This window comes from Myotis myotis, unplaced genomic scaffold, assembly GCF_014108235.1.
Source record: "Myotis myotis isolate mMyoMyo1 unplaced genomic scaffold, mMyoMyo1.p scaffold_m19_p_2, whole genome shotgun sequence".
NCBI lineage: Eukaryota > Metazoa > Chordata > Mammalia > Chiroptera > Vespertilionidae > Myotis > Myotis myotis.
Window position 1 is genome coordinate 62,670,278 of NW_023416324.1, and position 21,102 is coordinate 62,691,379.

At 41.4% G+C, this 21,102-nt stretch overlaps 1 protein-coding gene across 4 annotated transcripts in view; it reads right to left on the bottom strand.

Moving 5' to 3' along the window:
- The window catches only part of SYDE2 (synapse defective Rho GTPase homolog 2), a 45,322-nt gene extending 29,050 nt beyond the window's left edge, over positions 1–16,272 (bottom strand). For 3 of the 4 annotated variants that reach the window (XM_036349282.1, XM_036349283.1, XM_036349284.1), the window contains exons 1-2: positions 14,819–16,272; positions 5,173–5,871 (exon numbers count right to left, since the gene is read on the bottom strand). In XM_036349282.1, the coding sequence (XP_036205175.1) occupies positions 5,173–5,871; positions 14,819–16,124 (2,005 nt within the window). In that variant the 5' untranslated portion in view covers positions 16,125–16,272. The remainder of the gene's footprint in view (positions 1–5,172; positions 5,872–14,818) is intronic. The other variant, XM_036349281.1, reaches the window with a different exon arrangement.
- Positions 16,273–21,102: the final 4,830 nt, after the last annotated feature.

A 21,102-nucleotide genomic window follows, 5' to 3' on the forward strand; every position in this document is an offset into this window, starting at 1 on the left:
AGACGGACGCCTGCGAGTACTGCTTGATACTGTCCACCCGCCTCAGCCACTGCAGCTCCTCCTCCTCAAAGCTCGAGCTGAAGAGTGGGTGCAGGCCCAGCACCGTGAGATCCAGCTCCTTGGCCCGCTTGATGGGCTCTGGCAAGTGCACCGGCCATGAGCGCATGTACTGCTGCTGGACATTGTCGGCCACAAGGCCCAGGCCCCACAGCGGTAGCGACACCTCCAGGGTGTTCTGCAGGCCACAGTCCTCATCGTCCACCACCCTCTGTGGCACCCGGCCCAGCACGCCGTCCATGCCAACCGCACCCGAAGGCTCCTCATGGGGGTGGGCGAGGGTGAGGAACAGGTAGGAGACCTTATCTGGGGCCACCAAGGAGTAGGCTGTGCCACTTCAGCCAGCCCAGGCCACACGACCTGCGTGGTGCAGGAAGAGCTTGCCCTTGGCCGGGAGGCTGAAGCTGATGACGTCCAGCAGCAGGATGTCCAGGCCCCAGGCTGCCAGGTTAGTCACAGTGAGGATAGAGCACTGCAGGTGGGTGAACGTGGCCAAGTTGGTCTTGCAGGCCGTCTGGTCCAGGGCGCTGCAGATGTGGGCGCAGCTCACCCACGGGAGCAGCCTCGGCCCCGCAGAGACCAAGCGGCTGGGAGGAGGCAGATGCTCAACACCTGAGCCCAGGGTGGGGGGAGCCAATCAGGGTTGGGGCCGGCTGGGGGGAGGGGTTGATCGGGGCCAGATCCAGCGGCTGGCCACCACAGTGCACTTCAGTGCGCGTCATAGCAACCAGTTGTTCTGTCCCGCCATTCGGTCGATTTGCATATTAGCCTTTTATTATATAGGACTGTATTATTTTGCAAATGAACAACTATAAACCTACTTTGGCCCTACCCTGAATATATTAAATTGATTTTTAAAGTTTTTTTCTCAACTCTTAAATAGTTAAAGTATTCTACTGAGCCTTAAATTTTCATTCCCCCAGTTTAAAAAATTATACAGACTGATCAATTTTATTTTCAAATTTGAACCTGGTTCTAGTAAGTTTTCAAATTAATAAAGCGAAATGAAAATATCTTTTAAAATATAATATTACACAAACTTTAACTATTCCATTAAAGAAACAATCAGATATTATCCCAGTTATTTAAAATTTAAATGAACTTTTCATACTAGATCTTCCCATTCCTTATAAAAAATCCCTAATAACCCTAGTATCAGAGGCTATTCTATGTAATATTAGAAATGAGGGGGGTAAAGTATTTATTCATTTTAAAAATCAATAGACTGAATAACCTTTCTTTAAAGTATTAATATAATACTCTCCCCGCCCCTCTATGTGTCCTAATGACAAATAAGTGGTTTCTTCATAGAGAAAGGACTATTTTAAGTATGCCTGCTGGGCTTTTCTAGGGAGCAACTAATAATAAATGGAGTGTTTGATAAACTAGACAAAGCATTCCCTGTACTGTAAATTGTAGTGCAATTCTACTGGTTTACTGGTCTAAAACACTCTATAGTAATTGAAATCCTGCTTTAGACTACAATTTTGTCATGGCATAAAAAAAGTTACCCAGTATATTAATTTGCTCTAGGTTTTATTAAATTATAAAGGAGTTAATCTAACATTCAGACTTTTTTTGCAGTACAAATATTTAATTGTGCATTAATTTCCTACTGAAGTCTTTAACTAATTATTAAAATAAAATACTGTATATGTTAGCAATCTATTATAGACAACAGTGAATTTATTAAAACAAAAAATGCTTTGTTTTTTTAAAATTCAAGAGTGGAAATATTACCAAATTCAACAATCACTTAAAACTAAACTGCAATTTTACTAATAAATCACAGACTAGCATTGAGGGGGAAAATATAAAATAAAAATGTTTCAATATAAATGTATGAACCAGCCAGAATTAAGTGAAACTGGCTCACTCCCTCATCACCTAGGACAGTAACTGGCACACAGCAGAAACTGTGTTTACTGAATAAATAAATTAATCAACCAACTGTTGCCTGTAAATTGGTAAACTTTTTAGAAAATACAATATAGGAATTACCTACAGTTGTTCCGAGCCATATAGAAGCAGTAATAAAGCTAGTAATCAATCCTAATGAAGCAAAAAAGATAGTGATGAAAGTCATGCAATTGTAATAGAAATAATCTATTAACACCCATTAGGGAACCAGTCACACAGATTAGGGCAAATCAGCCCAATTAAATACTATAATGATTAAGAAAGACTGTTAACAAAATGTTAAACATGTACAATACCAGATGAAGATATAAAGTGAAAGTAACAAAAACCAAAAATAGTCCACTGATGGCATCTATGTAAAAGACACATATACATCTAGAAGTTAATAAGCAAAAACAATACTTCAGCTTTCCTATTCCTATATCAGAATTTGTTTTGAAATTCAACCATTCTCTGCCATTTCCTCAACAGCTTTCGGGCAATATTGCTAAAGAAAACAGATCACTTTAGGTAACCTTTCTGATCATTCTTAAACCAAAAAGCATGGCATTAAGTAAACTATCTAAATATTTCCTTTGTTCAACTTAGGATTGTGCCTATTATATTTTAACCAGAGGCCCAATGCATGAAATTCATGCATTTGGGGGTGGGGGGTGTCCCCCAGCCTGGCCTGCTCCCTCTCATAGTCCGGGAGCCCTCAGGGGATGTCTGATTGTCGCAGAGGCAGGAGAGACTCCCGCCACCACCACTGCACTCGCCAGCCGTGAGCCAGCTTCTGGTTGAGAGGCTCTCCCCCTGTGGGAGCACACTGACCACCAGGGGGCAACTCCTGTGTTGAGCGTCTGTCCCCTGGTGGTCAGTGTGCATCATAGCGACCAATCGTTTTTCCGTTCAGTCAATTTGCAAATTAGCCATTTATTATATAAGATAGGACTAGAGGCCCGGTGCCCAAAATTCCTGCACTGGGGGGGGGGGGGGGGGCGGGAGTCCCTCAGCCCGGCCTGCGCCCTCTCGCAGTCCGGGAGCCCACAGGGGTATTGTCCGACTGATGGCTTAGGCCCACTCCACCCAGGAGCGGGGGGCCTAAGCGATCAGTTGGACATCCTTAGCACTGCTGCGGAGGCTGGAGAGGCTCCGCCACCACTGCAACGCTTGTCAGCCATGAGCCCGGCTCTGGCTGAGCGGCACTGACTACCAGGGGGCAGCTCCTGTGTTGAGAGGGATCAGGCCGAAACCAGCTCTCCGACATCCCCCAAGGGGTCCTGGATTGTGAGAGGGCGCAGGCCAGGCCAAGGGACCCCACAGTGCACAATTGGAGCTGGGGAGGGACGCAAGCTCAAGGGTAGGTATGTCTGGCCCATCTCGCTTAGTCCCAATTGGCCAGACCAAAGCAGCAAGCTAACCTACCAGTCGGATCATCTGCCCCCTGGTGGTCAGTGCACGTCATAGCAAGCGGTTGAGCGGCCTTAGCATATCATTAGCATATTACGCTTTGATTGGTTGAACAGATGACCAGACACTTATCATATTAGGCTTTTATTATATATATAGAATATATTAAAGGGAAGGAAGACATTAAGGAAAACAACATAAATGACAGTGCCACCGTATTCTTAAAAAATGTCTATTGGTCTTTCCAGGTTCACAAATTGCCACAAACAGAAAAAAAAAGTTTAAAGACAGAAATTTAAAATGTGTAACACTTTATAGACACTGGCTTTCTAACTTTGCTCTTATCCTTATGCCCTCTTGCCTTTTCTGCCCCATTCCACACCCATCACTACTTGCCACACACTTATAAGCTTTCCCTATCACGCCACCCTGATCACAACCTGCATTCCATATTATTAGTTTATATAGTATTTATTCTTCTCTTTACCCAAATTACAAAAGAAACACAAATTTACTCTGGAAAATCAGTCTATAATTAGAAATGCACACAAGCGCGAGGCAGCCCGCACACACACACACACACACACACACACACACACACACATTTTTAATTACCTTCAACACGAAGGGAGAAAAACCATTAACATTTCCAGAATAGCTTTTCAGTGTTTCTTACAATATTGGCATCAGATAGTACACACTGTTTTGTAACTTGATTTTTCTCTTAACAATATAACATTTACACCATCTCCTCATATTCCTAAGGAAAGGACTCAAATGCAAGTAGTTTACTTATAATGTACAGAAACATCAGTAAGGAAGTGAGAAAATTCAAGGTGAAGTATCACACCTTGCTACCATTATGGGCAACTGGAGCTTAACTTCAAGAGAAAATCCTGGGAAACATAGAATTATCCCACCCAAGGAAGAAGGGAGCTGGGGTAGTCCTACTCCAACTCCTATCAGCACTGGTTGAGGCTCCAAAGCTACCCTGCAAAGAGACTTCCTAACACTTTGAATTAAATTTGAAAAGAAGCACATCAGAAAAGCAAAGGTAATCAAGGAAGAATAAAATCATTAGGTTAAACTATATGAAATACTGGGGGTTTTTGCAGATCAAAAATGGTTGAATGTGGGGAGGTCAGTGGGGAAAAAAAAGAGAGACATATGTACTACTATTTGTAATACCTTAAACAATAAAATTAAAAAATAAAAAAAAGAGATAACCAGAAAAAGAAAAAAAATGGTTGAATATCAGCAATTTCACGTGGTTCAATCCAATATTTATCAAATTTCAATTTTCCTTTCTGGATTTCATAACTATCGTAGAACTTATCTACAAAGTCTTTACTTCTTCTACCTCTCATTTCTTTTTCTCTTCTCCCTTTCCTTTGTTGAGGAGTCACAGGCCTAAAAGTGCAACCTAATGCCTACTGGTACAATGAAAATGCAGCTTTTCAGCTGTAGCCAGGCGAGGTGTGAATGAATGAATGAATTAAACTAAATAAGATTTAAACAAAAAATATATCTTTCTCTTCTACTTCCCATCATGCCATTCTTTCAACTAAGAGAAAAATAATTACTATCTCAAAAGATCAATACACTAACAAACCCAAGTGTATAAAAACAATCGCCATGTATATAAAATGCTTATAAATGATTTTGAGTTTTATTTTCATGAAAAGACATTCACTCTGTAAGGAAAAGTACATAGCTACAATAGACATCTATATTTAGTTTTAACTACCACCAAAGAATTGAAAAATGTGAAGAAAGAAAAGGCAGATATATAATCATCTTTACCTGCAAACGGAGATTTCAACATGGGATTGTCGTCCACCATTATACCGTCTTGTGTCTTGTGTCCAAGCCTCTGCCTGTACTGCTGCGCAAATTCTGTGGAATGGATAGAATCTACAGGCTTCACTGCATTTGACTGTGTGGTCTGAACACTGCCTGTGTGTTCAGAAGAGCACAGCAAGTCGTCAGGATGCGGCTCTGCTTTCAGTAGGTCGCTACTGGCTAATACTCTCAAACTGACAGCAGGAAACTTCAGAACAGCAGAGTTCGCCTCACCCAAACTCAAAGCATTTGATATGCCAACGTCATCATCCTCAGGAATGGGGTTGTACCATATTTCCCCTTCATCATCTGCATCGTTTTCCTCATTGAAGTCTAAAGAACAGTTTCCTGATAACGAAGAATCTGTATCATTACACCCCACATACCTACAATAATCTTCAGATGATTTGAGGAAAGGTTGTGATAGCTGATGTTTACGTGGAGAGACAGGTGAGATGGGTAAATGGCTTATATGTTGGTATTTCTTATTTTCTTCTTCCTCCGAATTAAAAGGTCGCAGAGTACTCTGATATAGCCAATTGCGTTTCTTTGACACAGTGATACTGTTAAGTGGCTTATGATCTCTGAATCCAATATTACCCTTCAAATCATCAAGTTCTCTTCTTTTCATTGTAGAACCATAAACATTTTCAAATAAATCTGTTTTGAAGAAAAAAAAGACGGTAGAATATAATGCCTGGTATACCAAGAAAGACATGTCCCTTGAGATCAGTTATTCAAGTACTATTTTTAAAAGGATAAAAAGAGCCCTAGTGGGTTTTGCTCAGTGGATAGAGTGTCGGCCTGCAGACTGAAAGGTCCCAGCTTTGATTCCAGTAAAGGGCACATACCCAGGTTGCGGGCTCAACCCCCAGTAGAAAGTGTGCAGGAGGCAGCTGATCAATGATTCTCTCATCATTGAGGTTTCTCTTTCTCTCTCCCTCTCCTTTCCTCTCTGGAATTAATAAAAACATATTTTTAAAAAAGGATAAAAAGAAAAGTAAATATTCGGAGACTAAAATTGAACAAGAAAAAATTTGGATTTTCCACCTAAAGATTATTTATATTATTTATAACTCAGACTGCGAGTAGAAGTGTCATAAGAATTCTAAGAAAAAGGATAGACAAACTTGAGACTGTCTTTATTAACATGCTAGGGCTGACAAAGCCTTACCCTAAGCAAAACATACTTCATTAAAAGCTAATATAGAATGCATTGTACACAATATGCCTTTAATATTTGAGTAATGTTCAACTCACTACACAGACTAGAAGTTCTTTAGAAAACACAAGTAATATTCCTACCTTTATGAAGATTAACTTTGAGCAAAATAAGTGAGCCTTACTCATTATTAAATGCCTTACTGATTGTTAAGATTTCAACAGTTGTTTCCTAACCATATAATGCAGTAGCATCTCATGCAATGTTTAAGTTCTAAATATATAAGGCAAAAATAACACCCAAAAGATTATTTTGTGCATAATCAAGGCTTTCAGTAACCTCCCTTCTACTGAAAAAAAATCCTTTAAAAATGTACATTTATCTTTTTTAATTGTAAACATTACCCAACCAACCAGATGAATAAGCAAATAAAATATCTTTAACAAATTGAGTTTCAAGTTCAACTAGTTCCAGAGACATGAACAGAATCAGAAGGGAAGAAAGCTCCTATGAATGCCTACTATGCCAGACATTTATTTGCTCAACACATTTATTGAGTGCTTATTTTGTGCCAGGTATGAGAGATAAAGCAGTAAGAAAGCCCTGAACCTCATTTTACCTTCACAAGAATCCTATGAGACAGGTACGATTACTTTCACGAGCCTCAAAAAATATGTGGAATATGGTCAAGATGGTAGCCCTAGAATGCAGATGTAAACCTCTCTAATCCTAAAATCCATGCTCTTACCAGTCTTCCTGATCCTCACTAAAAGTAGGGAAGTAGGCAACCCTCTCTGGACATGGTGATAATATTAACTCGGCTAACCTTATAGGGTGGTAGCTGCTAGTAACATTAGAAAACTGTATAATACTATTCAGAAAGGTCAAGTAACTTGCCCAAGATCACCTAGTGGGAAAATGGAAGAGGCAGCACTCAAACTCTTTTGACTTCAAAGTCTGTAGTAGTACACCTGGGCTACAAGGAAGGGCTACCCACCTCCAACTTCCAGGATTTAACATGCAAACATGTAACAGATGTTCAATATGTATCTTGAATTGGTCTAGTTTAATTTCATTAACAAAAGCCTGAAGATTCAAGGGTCGTTCTTTGGTTCTGTCTCCTTTACACTTAAAATTCAGGACTGAAATTCAACACATACACAAGAATCACTGTAGTTTCTGGGTTTTTAGTGAGTACATCCTCTGCCAAGTGCACTAAAATCTAGATCTATTTTACATTTAAGACCAAGTCTCATATTATTTAATAACATTTCAGACCTTTACAGGATACTATATGTAGTTTTGACACAATTATATATTTGAAGCACAAAGTGTAAAATTATACAACTCACAATTGCTATGATCCACAACTTATTTTACCTTTCTCTCAGATGTCTCTAAAAACATGCAAAATTTTATATAGGTTAACATATTATTTTGAATCCTACTATAGTACAATTACACTATCAACATACTGCTACTTGTACTGCTACATTCCAAGAACTACAATGAGAAAAATAAAGCAAATTTAATACTTCTATAAATATAAGCATTTAATGAATGTGTAATATTAAAGGGAATAATTACACCATGAGACATTATTTTTCATGAAACTACACACTGCAAAAACTTGAAACCAAATAGTTCCATTGCTATTGCTGAATATTTCAAAATATGTGAGAATAGAGTTTAAATATAGATAGGAGCATCACAATAATTTCTGATAGTCCAATTTTTTCAGTTTTGAAACTGAATATAGCCCTGGCTGGTGTTCTCAGTGGTTAGAGCATCAGCCCACGTGCCAAAGGGTCTCAAACCCAGTCAAGGGCATGTAACAGAGTCGCAGGTTGGATCCCCAGCCCAGGAGGCAACCAATCAATGTATCTCTCTCACATCAATGTTTCTCTCTTTCTCTCTCACACACAAAAAAAATCCTGAATATAAGCAACACATTAAATTTTAATAATAAATTTTACTTCAGCAATTACTTATAAATAATTTAAATCACTCCATTTGCATCACAGTTAGTTAAATGGGTGCATATGAAGGCACATTACACAGAAATGGAAAGGTATTTGGAATCTTGCCTTCATTCCCTTTTTAGGCTAAAAGTAATATTAAACCTTATTGACATAAACTCAAAACTTATCTTTAACTTCAGATTTCATATCTGTGTATATATATATAAAGTAAAAGTTAAAAAATGTAAAAACAAAAAAAAATATAAAAATAAGTATGCAAAGTTACAAGGCAAAAAGTCTTTATTCTCTTATTAGTGCACATGTTATGTTATGATTATCAGATTCTTATTAAAGTCATTTTACTTTAAATACCTACAAGAAAATCCAGAAGTGGTAATTAAAATTTTTTACTCAGAAAAGTATTTACACAGTGGTGAACTACTCAAACCAATTTTGTGCTCTCAACTTTTATTTCATAATAAGTCCAGATGACTCACTATTACTAAACATTTAATCATCAACAAACTTTCTGAGAAATTATGTATTCCAACTCTCACTGAAAATGTATAATATATACAGGTTTCTCTCCATCATTTTAAAATTCCTACTATAGAAACAACCTCTGTGCTTTTGCATACTTCTCTTTTAAAAACCTAAGTAAAAGTATTCTCATGAACCTTGTATTTAAGTTTACATAAATACAAGCAGCCCTGCTTATGGAGTCAAGTCTGATAGCCCAGAAGAAATGTCTAGAATAAAAGCCTTAGCCTTAGGTAATAATCTTTTCCAGATAAATCTAAATGGAGAGAGTACAATGAAAAGGGAAAAAGTGCTGTTTCTATCTTTTCTTTTCCCTCCCTTGTGACTAGCAATAAAAACCCTTAAGAAAAAAGCTGTGTGTTAGCTTTTGGGACAGGAAAGTAGAGAAGAAAATGTAGAGACTGTTTCCAGATCCGCAATAGTAATGAGGAGGAGCAAGAAAAAAGAAGCCAAAAAGAAAAGATGAGTAGAATAAGTAAGTGCCCCTAAAGGGGTATACTCTCAATTCCCAATGCTCTGCAAGGCAGTACTCCTCACCCTCTGATTACTTCACTCTCCATCCAGAATCCCAGTGACCTGGGCAGGGCAGTATGCTCACAAAGTCTGTTTGCCTTTCTCTTGATAGCAGCTAAGCACCAGGCATGGTACCAAATAGATGATCTTTTTTCAGTCTCACAGCAACTGAGGCTTTGCCAAGTTGAGTAACTTGTCCAAGGTCACAAGCCTGGTAAGTGGAGGATCTGGTTAGGAACCCAGACCCTCTATGGTTTACCACCATACTATGGTTTGCAGATTCCAAAGTCTCATTTTTATTGGTGAAAGATCAGACCAAGATGGCGGAAACTGCTTGAACCTGTCATATATAAGTAGTAAGTATAAATTCATGCTTATAAAACTAGAGCAGAGAGGGCTCAAGTGCTTTTCTCTAGTAAGGGTTAGTGTCAATATCAGAATAAAGTATGGCTTTTCAAAAGTTTAACAAATGTATTAAGATAGGTGATTAGGGAGACTGAGAATTGTAGAAACTGACTAATTAAAATGAGTACCAGCCCAGGCCAGCATGCTCATCAGCACACACACACTGAAGGTTCTCGGGTTCGATTCCCCACCAAGGGCACAATACCTAGGTTGCAGCTTCACCCCCTCTCCCCCAGTCGGGGCGGGTGTGGGAGGCAACCAATTGATGTGGCTCTCTTACATCAATGTTTCTCTCTCTCTCCTCTCTCTCTCTCTCTCACTCTCCCTTCCACTCTCTCTAGAATCAATGTGAAAAACATCCTCGGGTGAGGATTAACAACAACAAAAAAAGAGAGTACCAAACAGCAGCATCCTTACTGGGAATTCATCAAAATGCAGACTCTCAGGTCCCATGCCCACACATATGAAATCTGCATTTTAACAAGATTTTCAGGGGATTCATGTGCACATTAAACTTGAAAAGCACTGCTCTATAACTGAAACACGCACACACACACACACACACACACACACACACACACATTGAGTGGCAAAGGTCTAGAAAAATATCCTTAGTGATTCTCAAAACAATAACACTACTTAGAAATGTAGGACTTTCCAGTCAACACAGGACCTTCTGCTGAATTTGTAATTCTTGGTTTTCCTGCCCCCAGCAACATCAATGTTCTATGCCACTCTTCCCCAAACAAACATACAGAAAAACAAAAAAACTGAACTTGCTTCTAGGGCCACACTGGCAGAATTTTTCGGAAAGGGATTTAAAACTAGAAGACAGTCAAAAAGTATATGCCTATAGCTACTAATCTCAAAGTGCAGATGCATAAAAGAATTTGTTGGAAAAATGCATAAAGATCATTTATCTCATGAAGGTAAGAAATTAGGTGCGAAAAGAGAACAGATGGGTATCTGCATTAAGTGTCAACTTCTGCTCTGGCCAGTTTGGCTTAGTGGAAAGAGCGTGGACCTACAGACTAAAGGGTCCCAGGTTCAATTCCAGTCAAGGGCACATGCCTGGGTTGTGGGCTCGATCCTGTGCAGGAGGCAGCCAATCAGTGATTCTTTCTCATCATTGATACCTCTCTCTCTCTCTCTCTCTCTCTCTCTCTCTCCCCCCCTCCCTTACTCTCTGAAATTAATAAAAATGTTTTTTTTTAAAAAGTGTCAACTTCTCTTTAAGATATACTGCACAAGATCATATCTGCTAATAATATTTTAAAAGGATTGTCTAAAGATTACAGACAAAATATTAACAAGTTACATGTCCTAAATTTTTTCTTTCACACATCATGAATCAAGAAAAATTGAGTCAAAGTAAGGCTAATTATTTTTTAAGGTGGCAAAAGGATGAAATAGCTCAACCTGAAACTTTTGAATTGAATGTATTTCTGAGTACTATATACTAATTAAAAACATTTATAAAGACTTATAATGAAGTATAGTTGGCAAATAGGTTAAAATTCCTTTGTAATATCAAGACTTGCAGAAACTTGACAATATTTACTATGTGTAATGACTTTAGATTTCGTAAATAACCATCTCAATTAGGAACAAATTGGCCAATCTGTGAACATTACATCCTAACTGCATCAAATCACTGGCATTATTATACTACTAAAAGTTTTAGTGGTTCTTAGTAGGAGTCAGAAATCAAAATAAAATACCATTTTGACTCCCATTTGACATGTGGTCTCAAAAAATTTCTAAAATACCTACAAAGGTATCTCTATTCCATTATATAGTTATTCTGTTATAAATTCTAAATAGAACTGTATTTTGAAAGAAAATATACTCATAATATTGTATAGAAAAATGGATATAAACCTTTTAGGCAATTTAATATCTTTATACAACCAAGAATGTACTGATTCATCTGGACTGCCCAATTAATTTTTTTTTATTTATTTTTTAATATTTTTATTGGTTTCAGAGAGGAAGGGAGAGGGAGAGATAGAAACATCAATGATGAGAGAGATCATTGATTGGCTGCCTCCTGCATGCCCCACACTGGGGACCAAGCCTGCAACCCAAGCATGTGCCCTTGACCAGAATCAAACCGGGGACCCTTCCGTCTGCAGGCTGATGCTCTATCCACTGAGCCAAACCAGCTAGGGCCCAATTAATTTTTTAGAAAACATGATTTAAAAGTAGAATCCGCCGAAACCGGTTTGGCTCAGTGGATAGAGCGTCGGCCTGCGGACTGAGAGGTCCCAGGTTCGATTCCGGTCAAGGGCATGTACCTGGGTTGCGGGCATATCCCCAGTGGGAGATGTGCAGGAGGCAGCTGATCGGTGTTTCTCTCTCATCGATGTTTCTAACTCTCTATCTCTCTCCCTTCCTCTCTGTAAAAAATCAATAAAAAAATATAAAAAAAAATAATAAAAGTAGAATCCAAGTAACATCAATTGGAACTAAGTAAGCATTTAAAGGTAAAGATTTAAAATGGATATAGCAGTTGATGAAAAAATGTCTTAAAGCCTATTCTACAATGCCCCCATCTTCTTTGCAAATTTGAGAAAGTTACTTACCCTTCTAAGCCTTGTTGAAATTCCATCCATCTCCTCAATCCAAGCAATTTAATAGAATTAATTGACTCAAACCTCTAAAGAACTTTAGAGTCTCTTGACTTTATATAAATAGGGGTTTTGGAGTCATAAAGACCTGAGTTTGAATCCTCATAATAGTTTGAATCCATATACTAATATATACAAACAATACACTAGTTTGAGTGACCTTGGGCAACCTACTCAACCCCTCTGTTTCTTTGGCTGCTGTTCAATGACAGTTGTCATACCTTCATGGGGGGAGGGGGGTAATAAAGATTATATGCAAACCACACAAAGTATCCAGGATGATTTTAATAACTTTGACTAACCTTCAAAAATATAGGTATTAAAATAATAAACTCTCCAAATCTACACTAGATATGTAAACATTGCACAGTTATTTTTATATTTTATAAAAGATGAATTGGTGATTTGAAAGGAAGTAACCAGAGAAAGTTGTTTAAACCAGAGATTAAGCTTTTGCTTACCTTGTAAAATATCTAAAAACACCATCACATAGTAATTCTAACGTTTCATTTTAATTTATTTCTTTTTTCAAAATATATTTTTATTGATTTCAGAGATGAAGGGAGAGGGAGAGATAGAAACACCAATGATAAGAGGGAATCATTGATTGGCTGCCTCCTGCACACCCCCCACTGGGGATTGAGCCAAACCAACTAGGGCTCAATTTAATTTCTTTTAAAGTTTGTTTCATTTAATTATTTTCACAATGAAAAAAAAAATCAATTTATTTGTAAAGGTTACATTTATTATTGCTTCTAAAATCCTTGAATGTTTACACTACAACTGAGGCCATTAGAAGCCATCTGATGGTAAATGTTTAACCTTTGCCACAAGGATAAAAAATATATTTGAAGTTTTATACAGATTGTTGTTGTGGCTCAAATTTAACTGTCCTACAAAGAGTTAACTGAACCAATATCAGGGGAGGTAAAGTTATAGTGGCAATAAACTGCACTAAATGATTACAAATACTTTGCTCCTGAAATGTGTATTTTAATTTGAACTTAGCATAAAGTACACCTCTCTCTACACACACACACACACACACACACACACACACACACACACACACACAAATTGCATTCTACTATCCTGTTATTCAAGTGAAATGGAATAAATTTGAGAGAAATTTTTGACAGGTGTGGGACAGAGATTTATAGATTCAAAGAAACTTCAAGTTTCTATATACTTTAAATGAGTCATTTGATTTGTTCTCATTGTTCGACTAGAAGGTTTGTGAACTTTGCTTCTCCCCACTGTTTTGTGTTTATTGGTTAAACAAAGTTAATGTGTACAAACCCAGTCCTGTAAGATTTGTAATTCTTACCAGAGAAACTGCCAAGTACTGTGAATACTTTTTACATTTCAGCATTTAATATTTTAAAAACTCCTGACTTTTTAAGGAGTTTACTAAAGTCATGTCTACTAAATTCTTTATATTTAAGAGGGTAATTCAAAAGATCATCTTGTTTTTGGCTCAATTTGAAAGTATCATACTTCTTTCAGAAGAGAATTTTTGCTATTTACAACGTAATTAAGAGAGTTCTAGAACTGATAACCTAAGCCTTCAGTGTATATTAAAAACCACACACATAAAAAATAGGCATCAATATCCTATTATAAGGACAAGTATATTTAAGTTTACAAATGACTTTAAATGTCTACAGTTTCTTAAAAAGTACATAAGGCACATTTTCTTTTTGATTAAAATACTAGAGCCCTTGGTTTTCCACAATAAAAAAAATTACTACTTTGTTCTTTGGGGGGGGGGGGGGGGGACGGGGAGGGAAAGGTGGAGAGAAGTACTCGAAATCCTACCTGACTAAAAAGAGATGTTACTATCATAGATTTTGGTTGGTTGGTTGGTTGGTTGGGTTTTGTTTTTGGGTTGTGTGTATGTGTGCACACGCGCCTGGGAAAGAGGGAGAGAAAAGGTATAATGAGCAAAATGACAGTTTATGAAACCTGTAAAGTCTACCTTGGAACAAATTCAAATGCACAAACTCCACAAGTCTACGGATTTGCCTAGAGCTACAAAGAATAAAAATCAAGGCAGCACCGCCCAACTCCAAACCTTCTAAAAGCGTGTGGTGAACTTAACCTTTACTCACTGTTGTGCTTAGGAAGTAGGCACACTGGTTCATAGAGAAGAAAAAAAACAAAAGCCCCCAAGTTCCTCATGCCCGCCGTCTTGAAAAAAGAAAAGCAAAACAAGTGAATGCATTCTACTAAATAAGCCCGAAATCGCATTAAGCTGCCACTTACAAGACACTTACTCTGGCACGGGCACGTACCTGTCTGCAAAAACATACCTTATTCTTCGCCCTAAAGACAGAAGCCTCGTTAGTAAACCTTGAAGTTCGGAGTGTTAGCATTGTGATTGCAAACTGTCCTACCTGTCAGCGTAATTCTTTCGTCTGGGGGCACCGAGAGGACTTGGCTTTCCCGCATTTTCAAAGCTCCCGGACTTGGAGAGGTGTCCTGCGCTCCCGTGACTTTGGGGAGTGTCGCCCCGGCGCGACCCTTCATTCCCAGGGACAGCAGGCGTCCTTTGTACATCCACTTCTGCAGCTTCTTGACTGTCACCGCGGGCGGCTTAAGGAAGGGGAGCCCCTCTTGGTCGTCTCCTTTGCTGCCGATCACAGGGGAGCCCGCAGAATCCCTTAAAGTGCTTCCCGGGGAACGGCCGGGGTCCTTGGAGCGGGGACTCGGGAGGCCGTAAGGCGCGGCGGCGGGCGCGCTGCCTCCACTCCAGCCGTCCATCCCGCCTCCACGTGGCGGGGGCTCGTCCCGGTCCCCGCGCGCGCCGCACCTGATACAGCTGTCGCTCGGCCACCGCTGGAAGGGCGCGGGCTTGGCACCTACCCGGAGGCTCTCGAGGCTTCTGCTGCAGGACAGGCGCATCCGAGGAGTCCGCAGGCGGCCTCTCCACGGCTCTCCCGGAGGCGACCAGGGCAGGGACACCTGCTGCCAAGGGCGGCCCCGGGCTCCCGGCTCCCAGCCTCGGGGGCCGGCTCGGCGCTTCGAAGCGCCGCAGGCGGAAGGCGGCTGGCCCGGAGCCCGGGCTCCCGCAGGGCAGCAGCGATCCGCCCAGCCCCGCCGCGCGCCCGAGTCAGGGGGCAGGTCGTGCATAGCCTGGATCAGCAGATAATAGGCCTCTCGCAACTGGGTCTGCAGCCTGCCCGTCTCCAGGCGGCCGCCCTCCGCCCCCGGGGAGGAGCCCGCCGCCGGGGGAGGCGGGGGCCACCGCTCCGCCCCCGCCCCCTCGGGCTCCGGCGCGGACCGGGAGCCGCCGGGCAGGTTCTCGTAGTAGTCGGCGGCGTCCTCGTCCTCCTCCGCGCTGCCCTCGGAGTCCGGCGCGCCGAGCACCGAGGCACGAGCCAGCCCGCGGCCCCGAGGGGCGGCCTCCTTCCCGCCGCGCGGCCGAGGCCCGTGCGCCCCCGCCGGCTCCGGACGCCGTCCCGCGCCCAGCGCCCTGGGGCCCCGCGCCTGCAGCGACGGCGGGGGCGGCTCCGGGCTCGGCGGGGCTCCGCGGGCGCGCTCGCGTGGGGGGCCGGCCAGAGCACCCCCCGCGTCTCCCTGGGCAGCGGAGGAGGCCGCCACGGTGGCGGCAGCGGCCGCCCGGAGCCCGAGTCCGCCGGCGGCGCGGGGACCTCGCCTACCCCGGAGCCTGGACAGCGTCCGCCTCAGAGGGTCCGCCATCCCCCCGGCCTCAGGAACCGGGATCACCCCCGCCGCGGGGAGAGGTCGGCGCCCCGCTCGGGAGAACGCGGCGCTGGCGGAGGCGGCGGCGGCTCCCCATGGCCAGCGCGGGCCCTCGCGGGCTGCTCACATACTTGGCATAACTCCGCCGCGGGAAGGGGCGGGGGCGGGCGGCGGCGCGCAGAGCGCATGCCCCAGGGCCGGGCCGCGACGGGGCGCGCGGGCTGCGGGCTGCCCAGGTGCGGGGCCGGGAAGGCGGGCCCGGGAGGTGGGGGTGCCAAAGTACACGCAGCCAGCGTGGGGGTGCAGTGGGAAGGCAGGATAAAAACAAACGAGGTGAGTCTGTCTAGGCTGGAGGCTGCAAAGTTTTTGTTAGGAAGACAGAAAGGGAAAGTGCCCTCCTGGCTGCCACCCATCATGTTCATCGCCCTCCCCGTTGCCACCATTGCAGGAGCAAGCCGTAACTTGAGAGAAAACAAAGTTATGAGTACAGGTGTATCTCGGTACCGTGTGTTCTCGAAACGTTCCCAATCATTTTATTTGCACAGAGAGTTAGCTACTTCAAGGACCTTGGCAGTGGTTCCTTTTCTTTTTCTGTGTGTGTGTGTGTGTGTGTGTGTGAAAGGGGGGGCTGGGGGCGGGGAGAGAGAGATCCCTTTTCAGCCTTTCCCCCCCAATCCATGCGAACACAAAATTAATTCAGACATCAACCAAAACTTGTAAAATGGAGCTTTATTTTTATTAAAGCTGGGTTGGGGAACAGTTGGATTGAAATATAGAAACACTGTCATTTGGAAATACCAACTCTCCAACATCTTCTATGTAACAGTTGTAAGCTAAAGCACTTCGTGTTGGAATCCGTGTGTTGCATCATCTGACTTCAGTAACATTTTTCGGTGTTTGCATATTAGAAAGGGCCTTTGTGAGCTGGCTCATGAATGTACTCCTATCTCCTAGCACAATACTTGCACACAGTAAGTACTCAAGAAATATTTGTTGAATAAAAGCTTGCATAACTGAATATGAGAATTTAGCTCTAACATACTTTCTAAGTATATTTCTCTGTGTATTCTCCCTCCCCCCACCCCCCCAGTCAAAGGCTCCAGTCAATAAATGTGCCCTGATCTATACTAACTTTGTTGTTACCTGGTCTCTGCCTCTTTGGGATATTTTTGCCTGCATCCCTCTCTCAGAAATCTTACCCATCCTTTAAGATTCCACCCAACTAGCCCTGAATGGGTAGCTCAGTTGGTTAGAGCATTGTCCTGATATGCCAAGGTTGGGGCTTTGATTCCTGTTCAGGGCACATACAGGAGTCACGCCATGGCCCTAACCCGTTTAAATAGCCTTGGCTCCGTGGAATAAACATAGTGTAGAAGTAAAAATATCAGTGGATAGAGCATCGGCCCACGCACTGAAGGGTCCTGGGTTCAATTCTGGTCAAGGGCATGTATCTTGGTTCCCGGGCTCCATCCCCATTGGGGGCACGTGGGAGGCAGCTGATGAATGTTTCTAACTCCCTCTCCTTTCCTCTCTGTAAAATCAATATATTTTTTAAAGTAAATGAATGCATAAATAAGTGGAACAAATTGATCTCTCTTTCTCCCCCCCCCCCACCCCGCTCTCTAAAATCAATAGATAGAATTTTTAAAAAAGAAAAGAAGATCCCACCCAACTTTCTTCTTTATAAAGTCGTCTCTGATCTCCCAGATGGACATGATTTCCATTCTTCCAAACTCCAACAGTACTTTATTTATTTGTATAGTATATTTATTTATTGCTTTTGCTTTATGTAAAACATACCCTATTTCCTATAGAACAAAATTCATAAACTCCCGAAGGGCAGCAACTATAATTGACATTTGTATTATCCACAGGATATAAAAACGGTATCTTATGTACTGGACATGATAAGTAAATATTTTAAATGTCAGTACTTTAAAGGAAATAAATGGCTCTAATTTCCAGTCTATTACCTAACTCTCCACTAGACCATACTGTTATTGGTGTTGTTTTAAAATTCTTTCAGTGATGGAGAAGAACATCGTTTGTTAAATTATCCTACTTCTGATCTAGGAAAATAGCATGAAATGTTACATTATAATTTGCATACATCACTATTTTTAGTTCTACACTATGTTTATTCCATGGAGCCAAGGCTATTTAATGAATAGTAAAGGCATAAAGTTATGTTCCAGTGAAATATTCCCACAGGAAATGACTGATAGTAAAGCTGCCAATAATGGTGTCTATAAACAATTTGATCTGTATCTCAGAAATTGTTTCCATTCCAACTCTCGGTTGCAAGATCTTTCACTTCTTTGCAGTTAACCTATTTGTTAAGAATAGCATAAGATATGTATGTAAAAATGAATGGAAACATATAACCTTGAAGGTCTAGATGAACTTCATTTTTAATTCACCTTGCCAACATGTTGAGTTTAGGAGTTACAAAACGTATTAGCCAATACAAAACACTGCATTGTTCCAGGCATTGCTCAGAACTAGCCTGATGCTGCACAGCACAACTGAACTTAATGCCCCTTTAAAGCTGAGAGGGTTCCATCACAGAAATTCACAAGTTTTAAGAACTATTTTGGTCACAACAGAAATTAACAAGGCAGCCATGGCAATGTCACCCTACTTAATAACCTTAAAAACGCAAATCCCACTTCTCTACATGTGCATTACTCTTCAAAAAGTTTATTAAAATGTCATTCTAAGAAGATAGTGGCCACAGAACTAACATTATACATATTATAATTAAGGCGGTGACCGAACAGAAACAAAAGAAGCTATGCTTGCAAAATCCTGTTTTGTGTTTTAACAATTTATAACTTCTTCCTCCAGTTAGCTGAATTGTCATATGTTTCTAATCAACAGATTCCTATGAAGATCAGGTGGGGGCGGGGTGATACATTTTCCAGTGTGTGTACTTGTTTCTCACTGACTTGGAAATCATTTTGATGCCCCATGCGTGAACAACTATGTCGGTGGCACTGTCGCAAAAGGTGAAACAACTATGGGATCATAGGGCTCCAGGGAGGCAGGGAGCCAAACCAGACGTGAGGCAGGACTGACAATCTGGAAGGGACACGGGGAGGGCAGGTTGAGGCAGAGGGCTAAGTTTAGCAGTAGTAGAAGGAAATGTCTAGGTATGTCATGGTTATTTTCTAGGTAATTAGAATGCATTTCTGTCTCACTGCTGCTAGATCTTCCATTTTGCTCAGTGGAACCGAAGGCAAGTTTAACTCTGTCGAAGGCCCAGCTCTCTCTCTAAATGCCTTCCAGGGATCGTCTGGGGTAGCAGACCTGCCTGTTCTGCTATGCAGTTCCATCATATTGAGTAACACGGGCTTCAGCCTAAAGCTGACTGCACTACCACTGCCCTGAGAATCAAAGCTGACTGCACTACCACTATCCTCAATACAGCGATTTTTACTGCTCTTCTTTTCATTATTAGCAATATCTGGCAACTGGCAACATTTCTTACTTCACCCCACCCTAATCAAAGTGATTTGAGGGGTGGGGTGGGGATGCGGGAAAGAGGCTTTTGCTAAATGTACTTTCTAACTTTTTAGAAATCTACAATGTTTAGAATGTTGGCTAATACTTCAGGTTCTCTTATTATATAGGTACACTATGCAGAGTAGTAACTTGCTCAAGGTCACCAAAAGTGAAGGGGAATTCGAACCTTGTCTGATTGCCCATCCACTACACCCCTGGCACATTTCCTCGAATAGAAAAAGGGAACTGACACTTGCTATAATAATAGCACTTGCACTGACTTGAGCCTCCGTTTTTATAAATTATTTAGGTGGCTGCCTATCAGAAAAGAGTTTAATATGTTATGATCTTTTGTGAAATGCAGTGGAACATTGGGAAGCTATTTGTTGAACATTTGAATGTTTCTCAGGGCAGTCCTCTTCAAGGATGTTAAAACCATGTCCTGTAACCTATTCCCATTTAATAGTAAATTTGTTGATTTTTAAGCCACGATGTGAAACTGCCTCCTAATTTTAAAGGTAAGACAAACTACAATTAAAGACCTTAAAAGTAAAATATGTGCATCCTTAAAACCACAGGAGCTCTCAAGTAAACCTCTTTCAAAAGTAAACTGATGGGATAGCCTGTCTCTCCTGAATGACTTGTACCTCAGGGTAACCCAAGGTTGATGAAGGGAAGTTGTTCTCCTTCAAAAATTGCCAACCGCATAAAAAATTGATAGAATATTACCATTCAGCACCCTCATGAAATGACGGATCTCGGCTAAAACTACCAGTGGCTACTAACATCATAAAGAGAGAGACGCACCTGGTGTTGTGGTCACTGATCAAGCACACATCACCCCTATGAGGTATTCTTCCCCAAAATGAACCTGTGTCTGCTCAGCCGCAAGATCTGATTACCAGTTTCCAGGAATTTCAGAGAACAGAGGAGCAGGTAAAACAACACTGTGGGACCCGGGCCAGTGTTTCAGTGGTTAGAGTGTCGGCCTGAGCTCCAAAGGGTCAAGGGCACATACCTGGGTTGCAGGTTGAATCACCGGCCCTGGTCCGGGCACATGCTGGAGGCAACCAATCGATGTGTCTCACATCAATGTTTCTCTCTCTCTCTCTCTTTCCCCTCCTCTACACACTCTCAATCAATAGAAAATATATCCTCGGGTGAGGATTAATAAAAAAATAAAAATAATACCATGGAAATACAATAACAAAATCCAGACTATGGTAAAAAAAAAAAAAAAAAAAAAAAAAAAAAAAAGTCAGAGACCCAGTTTCTTCATTTGCAATGTTTGGACTTTACTTAAAGCCTAATTTAAGTAAACACCTGTTCAAAAAGAAATTATGACCCAATCAGGGAGGTTTGAACACTGACTAGATATTTGATGATGCTGAGGAATTACAATTTTAGTTCTAATTTTTTAAATAGTTCTTTATCCTTTGAAATAAATATTGAAATCTTGATAAAATGACAT